Consider the following 17151-nt stretch of genomic DNA (forward strand, 5'->3'; position numbering starts at 1 on the left):
ACCGCCCAACCTCCGCTGCAGAGCCACCCCGGTGTGTGAACCCACTGTCCTCCCGTGGTCCAAGTGGAAGACAGCAGGGACGTCGCCTTCTTTTGTTTTTTTTTTTTACCAAACATCAAATGCTTCTGATGAAAGATGTATTGCTCTGAGCTCGGAGGCAGACATGCACGGTGTGTTGCTACGGGTTGTGCGACTTGGGTGTGTAGCAGTAATTTTTCCCTAAGCCCAACATCATCTTCCTGTGTTATAGTTTGGTATTTCCAGCAACATCAACAGGAATGCCTCCCTCCTCTTTTGCTTAATTACTGTGGTAAAGTCCCTTCCTCTCTCACCCCCCCCCCCCCCCCCCCCCCCGAGAAAAAAATCTCTCATGACCCCATGCAATAAATTTTAAGATTCCAGTTTAGTTTGGTGATGGGAAAATGAGCTGCTTTTAATTAAGAGACATTTCCAAACCACGCTTTTCTTCTTTTTTTTCTGAGCTTTTGTCACTGTCACAGAGACTGTGTGTGTGTGTGTGTGTGTGTGTGTGTGTGTGTGTGTGTGTGTGTGTGTGTGTGTGTTTGTGTGGTGTTAGGGAGGGGGGCGCAGGCAGGTAGACACTTGGAAAAGATATTTGAAAAACCTTGCCCCACAAGTATTGTGAAGTCTACAAAGGTTGCAAAACTTCAAATGTCACAGTCTCCCTCCCCCTTCCCTTCCCTTCCCTTCCCTTCCCTTCTCTCTCTCTCTCTCTCTCTCTCTCTCTCTCTCTCTCTCTCTCTCCCCCACCTCCCTCGCGATTCTAGCCACTAATTTAGCGTCAAAGGATAGTCTCGTTGTCGTGGACAGGGCATGCGTGAGAGTTACTGTCAGTTTGTAATAAGTTCTTCCTAATTGAGTAATCTGGATTTTCATGGTTGGAGAAAAGTCTAACCTTTAAAATAAGGAAGAGTTAAGGAAATAAGGGAATAAGGAAATAAGGAAGGGTCGCGGCAGTCATGGGGGATCTCAGTGGCTCAGGTTTTAATGGGCTGAAAAGGTAAGGGCTTCAAATCATTTTACTTCCTTCACACTAAAACAGAAGTTTATTCTAGAGTGCATGAAGTTCATGTTTTTTGTTGTTTTGTTTTGTTTTTTTATTTTATTTTGTTATTTCTATAACGAACTTAGCGCACACATTATTGACAGAAACTTAAGAGAAAAAGTCAAACTGCAGCTTCTACTTGGAATAAGACTAATTAAATACAAGTCTTACCAAAGGTAACGGGTAGGGCTTTTTTTTTTTTTTTCCGCGTGAGGATTTAGGTGACAATTAAAAGGAAACACCGGCTATTGTTCAGCACCAACAATGAAAACTAGGTTACTAGCCACGACAACCGGGGGGATTCGTTTACAAAGCGATTCATGAGGTGCGTATTTTACGCACAGAGTCACATGGTGACGATTTAAAGGCTGTTTAGAGAAACGCTGAAAAGCTGCGTCTGTGTTTTCAGATTCACTTCTACATCCAACCAGTGACACAGTCAACGGATCATCAGGCCTCATGTTCAGTTATGTATCTGGGGATACGAGGATAAGTAAATTATGTCATTTAAAAATGTCTAGTAGCCCAAATAATGTCCGTACCATCATTCTTCTGTAGCCACAAACATCAGTATTTCTCCTTGACTCTGTCTGTGCTGAGGGTTTCTACAGTAAATTCCTGCTTCAGGGCCACAGTGAAAACAGCAACAATAACACTCATTTATCTGCTGTCGGTTAATAATAATAATAATAAGTGTGACCACATTTATTTCAACATTTCTTTCTGCTTTACACTGAGCTGCAGTGGGCGAAGATGCCAGAGGGGAAAGAGATAACCTCCTAATTTGTTGTAATGATAGTGTTGCAAAACCGGCTGACCAGGATGGTCAGACTAGTGGTTTGATGGCAGGAGTGGCAGGTCTGAGACACAGGAGAACGGATTACTACAGTCAAGTACAGGGACACCCTCAGTGACATACTAATCCAGCCACGATGCACAAGAAGTCCTTCCTGCTTGTGGCCACTAAAGTGTCCAACTCGTCCCCCAGAGGCTCAGAACCAATAGACTTATTCTCACACGGTCTGCAGACGTCGTCTTATAATGTATTTATTCATACATACAAGTGACAAGTGCAATTTTAAAACTCATACCCTTACATATTTCTATTTCTATTTGTCTCTATTATAGTATTAATATAGTATTCATCTTTATTTTTACTTCATATTCTCTATTCTTTGCTGAGGGAGCAACTCAGCCTATTTTTCCTCCTGAGTCTGATTCTGATTGAGAGAAACTGGGTAGTTAGCCGTGGCATTTTCCCGCAGTGAAAGACAGAACGGTGTGATGAAGACCGGAGGGATGAGCTGGGAGTTTATTTACTGGCGTGGGAGGGAAGAGTTGATGAGATGATGAGACTCAGATGTGCACATGGGTTGGTGGGAGATGAACCAGATAACTTACCCCTGGGGACCATCAACCCGCAGAGGGACTGGGGCGAAAACAGAGGGAAGTCTGACAGATTCTTGCTTTGCACTTTGATGGTGATTTTGTGTTTGTTGAGTGGTTGATAGACTTTGTGTCCTGTACATGAGCTGTTAGCTCCATGCCGCCTCCAGTCCCCCTTGACTGGCGGGACTCTGAGCCCAGCAGAACTTAGTGTGTCAGTGTGTTGAAACTGTGGTTGGTTCATGCAGGCAAAAGACTCCATTGTCCAAACACAGCCATCGCATTTCTCTTTTGCCCCAGGAGAGGCAAAAGGTCTCCTGCTGCCTGCTCTGAGGAAAAAAAAAAAAAAAAAAATTCATAGGCCCACCCAGGTGCATGCTGGTCCTAAACCTGTCTACCTACTCTACCTGAATAACCTCAAGTAGCCTACCCATAGTGTTAGCCAAATAAACAGCACACTAATTAACCAAAACTAACTATGCTAAACAAGCAAATGATATAATTAAACTAACGACTAACAAAAGAGAATATTATCAAAAAATAAAAACGAATGAATTATAGTATTTCAAACTCAGAACAAATAAATAAATATGAGAACAAATAGCTCCTACAATGTAGTTTAGGCCACTGGATCCCTAACAACAACAATAATAATAATAATAATAATAATAATAATAATAATACAACATTGAATTTTGAAAACTAAAGATTTGTTTCAGTTTAATGAAATGGTCCTTTAATGCCGCCCTCCGCCGCACGTTGTTCTCCACTCGCTGTAACTCTTATCCAACGCACCCTTCCTCGCGCGGCGGTCTGTTTGAACTAACACGCACCGTTTGCGTTTCCACTTACAACGCTGCCGCAGAATCACCTCTAACGATACAGCGAAAACTTCTGTCAACACTTTCAATTTAACAAACCGGTCAAAAACTCCACTCATGGCGTCCACGGAGCGTGTTGTCCCCCCTGCTGCTGCTGCAGCTCCTGCTCCTCCTGCTCCTCCTGCTCCTCCTGCTCCTCCTGCAGCTCCTGCTCCTCCTCCTGCTCCTCCTCCTCCTGCCAGTGTTCAGATCCTCAATCGCCGGCTGATCACTGTCTCACATCAGTAAGCTCTGATGACGCTGGCTGTTTATTCAGGTTAAGGTTTTCTGCAGGCGGCTCTTGGCAGCAGGTGTTTTGGTATCTGACCTGCAATGATGCTTCTCGGGATGCGTCTCGTGCCTTTAGGGCTAAAACTAATTCATTAGTTTCGATTTCTTTTGCCTTGCAGTTGACTGTGCTTTAGGATCTCTTTCTCTTTTATAATTTTATCCCATCTTCTCATTGTTGGAGCTGGGAGTTTACATGTTTATTGCTTCTGAAAATATAAAAGATTTAAAAAAAAAAATCATTTGTAGAATAATTTATCACTGAGAAAATGTAGGATTTCTGAAAAATGTAAAACACAACAACAGTGACAACAAATGATTTTAAAGAAAATTATACACATAGGTCAAATTACAGAGCCATTCTATCACAGGATGTCAAGTCTCTTTTGGTTTCCTGTCACATGAGATCTTTATAGTAACTGCTGTAAAGAGTGAGTCACATTACTTTATCCCTGATGTCTCTTTAAGGCATTTTAAATGTGAATCATAAATTCCTCCTAAATGGTTGAGGTGCATTGGAGGCGACTGTCAGTAAACTTTTGATACCAAAAGAAAACGTGACACATTTGCATTGTGAGGTTGCATGAAAGAAACAGAAGCACCACTGTTTACAGAAATGCCTCCAGGCTGTTGAGCATGAAAGAATAACCAGCAGAAATATGTTAAGCAAGTAGCAGCCAGTGACAGTTATTATTACCAAATCAGAACTATCAATACTATATCGAAACAAGCAACAGCACATGCAGTTGTCTAAAAATCCCTCAACACCACAGGCAGCTACTATTCTTCTCACCTTCTGAGATGTTAAGGTTACAGTTGTTCCTCCACAGCTGGGTAATAACAGCCTGATAGTTAGGAACTTAATGAATGAAAGTGCTCAGCGGATTTAATCTAGACACAAACAGTCCGATGAACGTATTTTCTTGTTTTTATCTAATTTATCTCGGCATTGCAGCTGTGTCTGTCTTAATTTCATTTGGATGACTCAACTGCTCAGCTAAGTCTGCAAAAAAGAAAAAGATCTATTACACATCATTTTGAACAGTGTCAGCATTACAGTTGTGTCAGAGGGAACAAGTTTGTTTTTCAACTGTAAAACGTCCCATAATATTGACCGCTATATCATTATCTGGTTTTCGCTTGTAATAAATATTTATACATATCACCCACAAAAACAGGGCTCCACTGCTATTACTGCCAGTACTTCATGATCATATTATATCATTTTAACGTTGTAAAATTATTTCAATCTAATTGTAGATGTCAGTATTGGGGAGGAAAATGATAATGTGTTTACTGTACAGCTGTTTACTTGGTTTAGAAAAATATAGGAAGGTGTGTTGTATTTTGGCGTGGTTTACTCTCCAGTCTTAACTTTGTCTTTCTCGTCTTTTTAGACAACCTGCTGTGACCTTGAGTAATCCGAAGAAACCCTGTCTCAAGATCCTCTTCCTGGTTTGTCTAGCGCTCTCCGCCCTATGTTATACTCTGTCCTCCAGCTCTCTGTCATGGCTGGAGAGCCTTCAACTCCACGAGCACTACAACACACTTTTCAGACTGAACAATATGGTTAACGTACAACCTTCTTATTACGTCCATCCGAAACACAGAGTTAAACTACGAGGAATCAGTGAAACCACACAACCCCCTGCCACATTATCTACTGTAGCACCTACAGGCACTCAGTACCACCAGGCCTACCCACGCAACTACCACTTCATTATGGATAACACAGAGGTGTGCAAAACCAACACCCCTTTCCTGGTCCTGATGGTTCCGGTAGCACCGAAGAACGTGGAGGCTCGGGACGCCATCCGGCATACGTGGGGCAATAACAGCGTGGTTCAGGGCGAGGTGGTGCTCACTCTGTTCATGCTGGGCCTCTCTGGAGGAGGTGATGATGGGCAGCAGCAGCAGGCGAAGCTCAAAGAGGAGAATCTCCAGCACCATGACCTGATCCAGAGTGACTTCATGGACACTTACCTCAATCTAACCATCAAAACCATGGTGATCATGGACTGGCTGGCTACGCGCTGCCCGACAGCAGCGTACGCCATGAAGATCGACTCGGACATGTTTTTGAACATTGACAATCTGGTGATCATGCTGCAGAAGCCAGACATCCCCAAGAAGAACTACCTGACGGGGATGCTGATGTGGAACAGGCCGGTCGTCCGTTCAAAGAACTCCAAGTGGTACGTCCCCGAGGACATGTACCCAGAGCCCGTGTACCCGACCTATACTCTGGGCATGGGATACGTCTTCTCCAACGATCTTCCAGGGAAATATGTGGAAGCCTCAAAATCAGTCAAGCCCTTTAACATAGAGGACGCTTATATTGGAATGTGTATGAAAAAGCTTGGACTGGCGCCCAAGTCGTCACCAGATCCGTCCCAGTTCAGAGCCTATAACACAAAATATAATCGCTGTGAATACTCCAAAATCATCACCTACATCCTTGGCTCTTCACAAGAGCTGATAAAGTATTGGACAGATTTGAAGAAGCCTGGACCGCCTTGTTAGGACAATGACTGCTACTGATGCACAGCTGTGGAAGGACTTGGGTGACAGGGTGTTGGGAAGTTAATTTATTTATATATTGCTAATATATGTGTTCATGATTCTCTGTATATTACCAATTTGGAAAGATTACAGAGGTTTATGAACAATTGCACAACAAAACCTTTGGTGTATTCAAAACTCCTAAGGGTTGGCAACAAAGAAAATTATGAAGGAAGTTTATTTTTTGTGGAATTAATTTTTGAGTGGAATTAAAAAACAACCCCTGAGGACATGGGTTCTGTCTCTTGGTTGCATATAAGAGGAGAAGACTGTTGAAGCCAGTGTAACAAATGCAGGTACTACTGCTGCTGATAGGTGGGGAAAGCTTCCACTGCTTTTGCACAACAGATCTTAAGTACGGATAATATATTCACAATTAATGTGTTTACAATTAATACTTCTAAGGGTATCTTTTAAGTAACAAAGGAAAGAAGCCATTGGCCGCTGGCAGAAAGGTGTAAAAGTTATTATTTTCCTTTTTTATTTTGCAGATTATTGTATTTTTTTAAATGAAATTAAATAATAAAAGAAGCAAGGCTATTGAATCCTCCGAAACTCTGGATTCTGGACTTAATATTCATACAGAATGCCACCTTTTACTCTATTTATTGTCTTTGGATGTCTGCAGTTTGCACAGTCTGCAGCACAGTGTGGTCCTGAACAGCCAGGTTTTCTATCTTTGAGATTTCCAATGTGGAGACCAGGAAAACCGTGAGGTCCTTAAAAGATAGATTCAGATTTTTTTTCCAAGTCTATCATATGAAAACGACTCAGGCCAAAATGTACATTGAATAACTGCTTGCTGCATTTATTTCCTTCTACACAGTGGCAGTGAAGTGATCACTACACCGAGTGTGTTCAGATGCTCACTAGTATCCTGTTAATGATCAGGTTTTTGCATTACTCTAACCTGGAATTGTGAATTCTGGGAAATGAATAACTAGGTTTCTCATGATCCATGTAAATGCCATATCCCAAATATCAAAACCAGAATATGGCTCAAAATGTAAATGTGCTCAATGTGAGAGGACAAAATCCAGTGTTTGTTCTCCAAAGGTCATGGTGCGCAGCTTCCTGACCACTGTCTTACTGCAGCTCAGCAAGGACACAAAGAGGGAATTTCCCACTACAAAGACTGTAACTGTACGGAGAGGAGGGATACTTACATCGACCCATAACTCTTTCAAGGGGATGTCAGTATATTGAGTATAGACTGATGAAAAAAAAATCTGGATCCAAGATAATTGGTAAGTGGTTAGAAGCTGTCACTATTTTCACTCCATAGAGGTTAGCAATGAGACTATTCGTGAGAATGGCTTTTGTGGTTTCATGCAACATGGTGACACTAAACTCTATGCATACTGTGTGTGTATGTGCATTGTGTGCAGTATAAACACAACACTTGTTTATACATTGTGCAAATAATATCTCCAACATTACCTGAATGGCAGGTTTAACTTGTAGCTTGATTTGATTTTATCTTGAACAAAACATGTTCTGAGAACTTTGAACTACAAGGAACATTAGAGCAATTAAATCACTAACCGTTGAATAAAAGTTAATGATTATATATAGATAGTATTTATGTTATCAGGCCATACAAGAAGCATTTGGAGGCATTTTGTACACGTCCCACCAAACAAGAAGAGCTCAAGCAGAACACTTTCCTGTATGGAAGTCTGTGGTTCTGTTTATGTCTGTAATTTCCTCCATTGCTTCTGTCTTTTGTCATCCTAAGAAAGTCAAATCAGGGAAGTTCACTGTGAGTGTGGTATTATGAGATGCGTATCATTCCCGGTACTTTATTTGTGTTCTTGCACTGGCTTGGGCAGTTGAGGCATTTGTATTTGTAGGACAATTGTGTTTTGGAAATGATTAATTCAGGAAGAGCGCACAGAGAGCAGAGGTACGAGCAAGTCTATTTTTGGCCTTCACCCGTTACTGGTGAAAAGTTAAGGATCACTCCAGACTTTGGTCCCTTTCAGTGACAAAAGCTTAAATAATTACATGGAAAGCTGTTTTTGATCGACAGCACCTAACTGTGCAGCCTCTGCAGCTCATTTTCACAGATCCATGACTTTTCTCAGAGCTTCAGTACGGAAGCTGCACAGGAAGTGGGAATGTATTTGAATAATGCTGATGTGTCCGGTTGGCTCTTGAGGTAAATATACTGGTTGTAGTTCTAAAGAAAAGGGAACAATGATGACGTATTGAGTTTAGTTCAGGTGAGCCACTGGACAGGTGATGACTGCTTGTCGGACATGTCCTTGACAAAAGACAAAACTTTGTCACAGGAAGCTTGTGACCCACCGCTTCATTTGGAGGGAAATGATATGTACACCACTGCGTCAGGGACCGAGGAGAGCAAACGTTTAGAACCGGCGCCTGACTGCAACAAAACACCTGAGAAATATCGTACGGGAGAATGAATTGATTCATACATACACATATTCCCTCCGCTACACAGATACAACACAAATTCAAAATAAACCAATGTGGGCTGCCATGTCCGTCCGTCCCATTCTCATGAACACAATGTTCCAGCAACGCCATGAGGGAATTCATTCAAATTTGGCACAAACATCCATTTGGACTCCAGGATGAACTGAATAGAATTTGGTGGACAAATGTTTCAGATAAAGATCACTATAAATACATTTCTGGCAATCCATTTATATCCAAATGTTCAAAGGTCAACTGTGACGTCATAACGTTCTGATAAAAACACTTATTTTATTATTATTATTCCACACTGTAACTCAAGGGGGGGGGGGGGGGGGGGGGGGGGGGGGTTGTGACCATATTTCCTGTAACTTGGACAACCACTAGGCGGCTTTGGTAAAAGTCATGAACCTGGCTGGGACTTGTTGTTCAACGCCCAATTTAGTTAAAAGCAGTGAATATCAAGTGCGGCCCTGCCAGCTTCATTACTTTTTTCTTTTTAAGTTATGTTTTGCCTTAATTACGATAGCGAGAGAAAGAGAGAGAGAGAGAGACAGAGAGAGAGAGAGAAAGACAGGCAAGTCAGGGAGAAAGAGAGAGGATGATATGGAGCGAAGGAGTTGGACACTTCCCTTGTGTTGTGATTTGTTTTGCAGGGCATGTTTTGTCAAACTGATGAAGATGTTTTCTGAATTTGTTTGTGTTTTGTCTATTTGCATGTGTTTTCTTAAGCTGCTTTGCGTTGCGCTCTCGGGGGCCACTGCACGTAACCCGGCAAAGCTACCAATCACTTCACACTGGAAGAGGTTGAAGTACAGCAAAGCTACTGAAGGTAGACAGTTTGGTAACCTGGAAAAAGTAACAGTTCAAACTACTTCATAAAATAAATGATCAAATTAACATTATACAAAATATAGTACACATAGTAAAAAAGGCATATGACAGTAAAACAATGCCACTGAATTGAGTGTATTGCAAAAAGCACCTACGGCTTCAAGGGTTATATCTAAATTAAACAATAACTGCTTCACATTGGCCTGTTCTCCCTCAGGCTGAGATTTGGGAGGTTTATCCATGGTGACGTTGTACCTGTACAGGAACTGCCACTTGGCTTTTGTACATGCACTACACAAAGGTCAATTGTGTGGTGTGGACTGCCTGACAAAAGCATTGCCCGGGGTATGACTTCACAGTCACATCAGGAAAGAAAAGCTGGGTGGGGTTGGTCGGAGGAAGTTCAATTACAGTAGAGAAGCAACAATAACATGAAAATAAAAGATTAATATAAGTTAAACTACTGGTTTAGTTACATGTAGTTCACCACTCCCCAACACTGTTCATGAAAAACCTTTAATTAGCAAAGCCACAATGTTTTTGACATGAGTGTGTGCTGTGTCAAGCTGTTTGTCACATTCATGGGCAGGATATCAAGTTTCATTCAAGGTCTGGAGTGTCTTGTGCGGTGATGCTCAAACAGTATCACAGCTCTTTCTAGATAACGTTGCCCTTGTGTTTCCATCGGGCCGTGACATTTGAATTACACTACAGCTGAGTGTGATGTGGTGACACAAGTAATAAGAGTATTGTTGCTGTTTTTCATGGGATTTTGTTTCAGGGGGATTTGTACACAAATGTGTTTGGAATTCAGACTCATTGCTATTGCAAATTCTTGTAACATTTATTGACCTGATAGGATTTGCATTACAAGAATCAGCATTTTATTCATGACCAGTCAAAACTTAAGGCACCTTTGATTATACTGGAAGTAATCACAAGTCCAATTACACTATATGATGAGCGAGACTGAAGGTAGAATTTTAATTTAAACTCAGAAGATGAGTGGCTGAAACTCACTTTTAATATTTTTTTTATGTAAATCTCATCAGTTTATTATTAAATTTTAAAACAATTTAGACTTTGCATCAGGTGCAAAAATGATAAAGTTGTGTATTTTCAGATGAGTGTGGGCTGGAGCTTATAAGGAGGGCATGTGCTGATGTTTGGGAATTTGTTAACATTGAACACAGTGAGACATCTAGTGGTGGAAAAAGCCCATTACAGTAAAATCATGTCCCTCAGTATACATTAGTGTAAGGTAGGCAGCCAAAAAGTTGATGGACTCTGGGTGCATTTAATGGACTTTTTACATGAATATCACATTATTAGCCATGTATAAATATGTCATTAACCAAAGGCAGACAAAGCCCTTAATTGAAAAGCCTCCACCCATGATCCACCAATGAAAAACCTACACACCTCAACCTATATGGCATTTGGCAACCCTTTGTTCTGAGGTATGCTCTGAAGAGAAGTGTAATTTAGCCCAAAGCATAAACTGTTTTCAGTTGAAACACTTATAAACATGAGTTACTTCCAAATGATTCCCACTGTAATCTAGGGAGTATTTTAGTCAGTGGTTGAGGTACATGCAAAAATGTGAAAAGTGTCTATATGAAAGAATACCTTCAATGTATAGGAAAAATAATCATATATATATATATATATATATATATGTATGTATATATACATATATATGATGGTGCTTTTACACTGTAAATTTTGTAAAATTGGTTAATCAATAATTAATTAGATCTGCCAAAATGATATTGACATTATTCAGTCAGTGTGGGCGGTATTCAGCCTCAGATGAGCCACAGTTTGACTGATGGAGTGTGTGCTCTGCTGCACCTTATCGTAATGCAGTCACTACTGATCTCCCGGAAGTTTCACAACAGAAGAAACAACGACAGCGGCGGAAGAAAGTGCACAACAGACACGGACCAAAGGTGAGTAGAAGGAACACAGTCGACCCCTGCGTGTTTGTAGCCGCGTGTCAGTGACTATGTGACTTCTGCTTTTTGCTTTTTTTTAAAATTAACTATTAGAAAAATGCCGGTAGCCTGTTGTTACCCAACATGCTGCCAGGTTGGGGAACAGCTGTGCTTTCAAGATGTTGGTTTCCGCCCTGTACAAGTAATTTGTCTTCACATTAATGGGACAACGTAACTTTAACTAGACAATCTTCGCACGTTTATATCATTGATATTAAACCAGCTGTGGGCGCGGACACTGACGCGGAACTAAGGCTCGGCCTATTTATAGCACACATTGGATTTAAGCTGCTGAATGCTCCACTGATTCAATTTATTTGTTTTTACTTTGCTGCCGTCGATCACCGATGTGTCCCGTGCAAAACTGGAAGTGAGTATGAAATCAAAGACTGAAAACAACAAAGGAGAAAGAGGTCGACAGAGCGACCTCTTCCCTAAAAGCAGCAGCATGACAACATTTACCTTTCTTCCTCAGGTTTACCTGCTGCTACAGCGGGGGTGTTGTCATTGTGTGTGTGTGTGCGTGTGCGTGTGCGTGTGGGGGGGAGCTAGGCGCTTTTGAGTAGCTACTTTGACTGGACAGATGTGATAGACACAGAAGTGGATGATGTCATGTAATATGAGGCTGTTGATGGGGAAGAGATCTCATCACAAGATGGTCCATGATGTTTGATCTGTATCTAGACACACAATGCACAACACATAAACATGTCATTTAATTTATATAAATATATATATACAGTGTATATATATATATATATGAAATGATATTATATATATATATATAATTTCATCTCCTTCAGTAGTATTTGAAATTTGAAAAGGGGTGTATCCTTTCCTAACACCTGTAACACCCTAACACCTTACAGGGTGCTAGGAGAGGCTACACCCCTTTACACCCTAACATACATGACTTGGTGCACTGCTTTCCCTGATCTCCTCGCACTTAATGAATGGTTGTAGTACTTTGTATTCAAACCAAGATCTCCTTCTGCACTTAAGCTTTAGCTGTGTCCCTCGCTTATAAGTCACTTTGGATAAAAGGTTCTGCCATATTAGTAAATGTAAATGTATTTGTAACTGGATTAAGGTGTATCTCATTTAAGTAACTACATTTAAAATATGAACATTTCCCCAGTTTCAAATATTGAATGTGGAGTACCACACAACGATGGTAGACATAGACAGTAATATTACAGTTTTTCCTTCAATCGCTTTGATGCAATTCACACATGAGAAACATCATTCTCAGAACTCTTAATGCAGTTCTTATAACACTAAATCGCCTGTGCAAAAGCCTCTAAAACGATCAAAACATTGTCCACATGTGTCATAACATGCAGAGTCAGTCAGTCCATTCAACACTGTCACTATTATTCACATCATTAACACTGAATTTTTCACCGGAGCTTCTAGACTTAGACGCCAAATGTTTTGATGTTTTGATAAAATCCTGACTGACTTTAGAAAAAGAGAACTACAAAAAACAGAGTAAAAACATGTTCAGACACAGCACTGTACTACAGTTACAACAGTAACATGTTGGAAAAAACATTGCATTGGTGTTTACTGTACTGTGTACATTTCAACCCCTCTCAGCAGATTACTGTCACTTTACAACACTGCATGGAAATGTATATACAAGCCTATGGAAGACAAACGAGCTTTACATTTAGAACATGGTTTATCCAAAATTTACTTTAATGAAAAAAGTGTTTGGCATCTGATGCAAATACTTTATTTTCAGATGTTTTTACTGTATGATATTTTCAATGCAGTCTTTGATTTTGCAGCAGATATGTGGCACTTTGCGTATTTTGTGTGCAATTTTTGGTTTTGGCTTTAGAGTTTTGCAAAAAAATAAGACCTAGTTTCAAAAATGTGTGAAAGCAGTTGTAAAAAAAAACTGTATTTGCAAATTCACAGAATATAACTGCTGTAGCTGAGGAAAACAAAAATGATTGTCATTCTATCTGACGAAAGTATAAACTGTCAGATGTGAAATGCATCAACACAATGCGGAAGCATCATTAGTGGTGAAATGTGTCCGGTAATAAGGGAAGTTTGTACAAGCACATTGCGAAATAATAGTTTTGATAACTGCGTTTATGTTTCTCATGTGCGAGTTGCATCAAAGCAATTGCAAAAAAAACTGTAATAGACAGACTTTTTGGCTTTTCCAGTTCAACATTTATTATTTAAATTAAAAAAAAAAACACTATATGGCCCCTTGGTCTTGTAAATAAAAGCAAATAGCTTCAGTTATTGCTTTCAAGTGGGAGGAGCTCTGCACATGGTGCACAGACCAAGAGGCTCATTGATATCCTATGACATAAACTCAGTGATGAGTAGCTACAACAGACTGTTGGACCAGTGTACATGATGTACTCTGTGTATTGGCCGGTGATACCACTGAGCCTGGGTCGACTGCTCCCTGCACACTTAGGAGGTTTGTGGTCCCATCAGCAGATTACATGTAGACACGGTCCAATCTGTCAGTGGATCGGTAGAGAAAGCCAAAGACAGGAACCAGAAACTGGTGGTCGGGAGACGGGCGGGATTACACACACAGATAATTTTACGTGACTTGGAGCACTTCTCCAGTATGAAACTCCCGCCGTTAAATCGTCAGTCAAAAATATTAACTGCTGTTCATTTTTCCCTCAAACATTGTAAATTGCTGAATTTTGTGTTGCTGTTTTATCTGAACCATATTTTCATGTGATAACATGAGTCTCTTTTCTTTGTAGTTTTAATGGAGTACAAGAGGAGACACGTAAAACGAATTTTAGGCGGCAGCCTGGTAACACTGACAGTCTTCTTCATTTACCTCAGCTCTCATGGGAGAGTGTTGCAATATCATGTGGTCTATCCACGAAACTACAAATTCATCATGGACGACACGCAGACGTGCAAGACCAGGACTCCTTTCCTGGTCCTGATGGTTCCAGTTGCACCCAGTAATGTCGCAGCTCGGGACGCCATTCGACAGACGTGGGGAGGAGAGAAAATGGTCCAGGGTCAGCCGGTGGAGACCCTCTTCGTACTGGGCCTGCCTGGAGGAGCTGATGCTGAGCAGCAGCAAGAGGAGCTCGAGCAGGAGAATGAGAGGCACCACGACCTGATCCAGAGCAACTTCCACGACAGCTACAACAATCTGACCATCAAGACTATGGTGATGCTGGAGTGGCTGGCGGCGCACTGCACCAATGCTTCTTATGCCATTAAGATTGACTCAGATATGCTACTCCACATCCAGAATTTGATGAAATTATTGCTGGATCCCAGCACGCCCAGACAAAACTACATGACAGGTTCGGTGTGGTGGCACAGCCGAGTTTTAAGAAACCCGTTCTCAAAGTTCTACATGCCGACACACGTGATTGCTGAGTCAGAGTACCCGCCGTATCCGCTGGGCATGGCCTACGTCATGTCCCTGGACCTGCCTGAGAAGATTCTGAGCGTCTCCCCTCAGATTAAACCGATCTACATCGAAGACGCCTACCTGGGCATGTGCCTGAAACGCCTGGGCATTCCCCCCACCGACCCCCCTGAGGAGACTATGTTTATAGTCAACCCCTGGTTTCCGCTGAGCAGCTGCAGCCTCTCGAAAGTGATCGCCGTGACAACGACGAGCATCCAACAGATGACGAGTTACTGGAAGAGGAGCAGAGAGCTACACGCTGCATGCTGAACTTAATCGGTTTTACCGGGTGACTGTTAAGCTTATATGGAGATGATGCTGATGACCGGTTACTAAATCAGTGGTTTTCAAAGTTTGACATTTTCTTTTCAGAGTTTTCTGTGCAGAGTGCTTTATACCAACAAAACCAAACATCATCTGTTGCTTCCACTTCATCTGTAGCATGCTCCTGTTGTGAGTTCTGTTGCATGTTAAACCAAAAATGTGTCGCCTAGCTATGACATATAAAATTCCATGTTGTATGTTAATCAACATACTGTCCTACCAGGATACCAGGTTACTACTGATATTACTTGATGAGTTGAAGTTGCAATGTGATTGACATCAAACTCACAGCAAAAGCTGTGGTTTGATTTGTATTGGAGAGTTAATGTTGCAATATTAAATAAAACAATATAAATGAATTTGCCGTGATTTATAAAATTGAACTGTTTTGTTCTTTGGATGACGGAGGACTGGAGTCAAGTTCCCACTGGCTGTAGTAACATCTGCACAGCTGTAGTTATTCCACAAGGGGGCAGGCTAACATCAGATCAAATTTACAAGCCTATGAACAGCATTACAGGAATGAATAATGTTCATCATACTGGTGCAGCTATTACTTTACTGTACATTTGAGTTCAGTCAGTCGTTGATTCTCCAAAATTGGTCAATGCTGCTTTAGAAAAAGACTTTCAGGAATAAGAGCAACCACTTTAAAGATTATTATCTTTGATTGATCTGCACAACAGTTTCAATTCACATCAAAATCTCAAGTCTATAGATAGATAGATAGATACTTGTTCCGCAATACAGCCTCTGTAACCTCTGCTTATTTTTGGCTGCTGTTTACAATTGTGACTGAAACTGGCACAAAGGAGTTCATAAACCAATTCCATTTGCACCGCTGAGCTCTGAACTTGTATGATTGGCTGGTTATGTATAACCACCAGACTGTGGTCACCAATTTCTTTTGGATCAAAAATAATCTCAGTGATTTCTGTCACACCATGGTACCAGAGAAGCAGAAACAGGTTACCAAACAGTGCCGTGGACCAAAAAAACAGGAAGAGACAAAGCCACCAAAGCACCACCAAACAGATTTTAAAAAAGTTATTATAAGGAGAGCACACTGCGCTGAGATGTGACCTGGACAAATGAAGGAGGCCTGCTGGTCATGGAAGAGAGTGAAGATGAGTGTGAGCAAATGACTGAGGGTGACTGTTCTTAAAGCATGATCACACACAGGGTCATAAACTCCTTCACCTAACACAAAGCAAACAGGACAGTGACAGTAACCCCGGTCTCTTCCTATTGGCATGAACAGTCTTATCCTCTCCCATGTGTTGTCATTCATCTGCAGCTGTCTATGATCTGTTCTCCCTCTGTCAGATAAGGGAGGATCCCTGAAGTCAAAGGCCCTGCTCTCCCTTTTCCTGCTGACTGCAGCCTGCATAAATCACGCACACGCTGAAAACCCCAAATCCCGGTTCCACACATTACTCACGGTTCTGCTGCCATCTAACGTCAAAGCTCCGGCTCAGTGGCTGGAAATATCGCATAAATCACTGCCGGCTCTACCCACTGTGTGAGAAGTGCCGTGTTACACTTGGCAAATATATATCTTTCTGAGTGACTCCTGTTAATGATGCAGTACATCGCGTGTTTCATGCACAGTTTGGATTTTAGTGACGTCTGATAGTTCTAAAGATTTACAATTATTACCACCGCTGAACCGTCCGGTAATCGACTCTACTTTCTCTTTCATTTCCAGACATGTCTTTGCCCCTCTACTTCCTGTCTGCGCCCACTAGACAGTTTGTTTGGGTCTGAGTCTGCTGCGTCTCTGTGTCTCTGTTACTGGGCCCATTTATTGTCTCGCTGTTTAAGGTATAAACACGAAACTCTCATAGACGCTCCAGTTTGTGTACACACACACACACATACACACACACACACACACACACAAAACTGCAGAGGAAATTGCTCATCCACTTCTCCTTTGATGCTCTCAGACAGGAGTGATTTGATGAG

General features: G+C 41.4%; 2 protein-coding genes across 6 annotated transcripts; both read left to right on the forward strand.

Annotated features, from left to right (window-relative positions):
- Nucleotides 1–806: 806 nt before the first annotated feature.
- Nucleotides 807–6717, forward strand: LOC130167014 (beta-1,3-galactosyltransferase 2-like). 5 transcript variants are annotated; one of them, XM_056372930.1, is made up of 4 exons: nucleotides 807–1021; nucleotides 1288–1391; nucleotides 1476–1559; nucleotides 4998–6717. In XM_056372930.1, the coding sequence occupies exon 4, from the start codon at nucleotides 5167–5169 to the stop codon at nucleotides 6121–6123; it is 957 nt and encodes a 318-aa protein (XP_056228905.1). In that variant the 5' UTR covers nucleotides 807–1021; nucleotides 1288–1391; nucleotides 1476–1559; nucleotides 4998–5166; the 3' UTR covers nucleotides 6124–6717. The 5 variants fall into 5 exon arrangements, with proteins under 5 accessions (XP_056228905.1, XP_056228903.1, XP_056228906.1 ...); XM_056372928.1 differs by having other exon boundaries at nucleotides 1476–1532; XM_056372931.1 differs by lacking the exon at nucleotides 1288–1391.
- Nucleotides 6718–11249: 4532 nt separating this feature from the next.
- LOC130166398 (beta-1,3-galactosyltransferase 2-like) lies at nucleotides 11250–15542 on the forward strand. The gene is made up of 2 exons (XM_056371977.1): nucleotides 11250–11390; nucleotides 14186–15542. The coding sequence occupies exon 2, from the start codon at nucleotides 14191–14193 to the stop codon at nucleotides 15127–15129; it is 939 nt and encodes a 312-aa protein (XP_056227952.1). The 5' UTR covers nucleotides 11250–11390; nucleotides 14186–14190; the 3' UTR covers nucleotides 15130–15542.
- The last annotated feature ends 1609 nt before the right edge of the window (nucleotides 15543–17151 follow it).

The sequence above is a fragment of the Seriola aureovittata genome, chromosome 3 (assembly GCF_021018895.1).
Source record: "Seriola aureovittata isolate HTS-2021-v1 ecotype China chromosome 3, ASM2101889v1, whole genome shotgun sequence".
Taxonomy (NCBI): domain Eukaryota; kingdom Metazoa; phylum Chordata; class Actinopteri; order Carangiformes; family Carangidae; genus Seriola; species Seriola aureovittata.

What these genes read in the sequence shown, in the direction of transcription:
- LOC130167014 (XM_056372927.1), top strand. Translation starts at nt 981, where the DNA reads ATGGGGGATCTCAGTGGCTCAGGTTTTAATGGGCTGAAAAG. An exon ending in GGTTTTAATGGGCTGAAAAG is followed by an intron (nt 1,022 to 4,997) that starts GTAAGGGCTTCA and finishes TCGTCTTTTTAG; the next exon opens with ACAACCTGCTGTGACCTTGA.
- LOC130166398 (XM_056371977.1), top strand. Translation starts at nt 14,191, where the DNA reads ATGGAGTACAAGAGGAGACACGTAAAACGAATTTTAGGCGGCAGCCTG.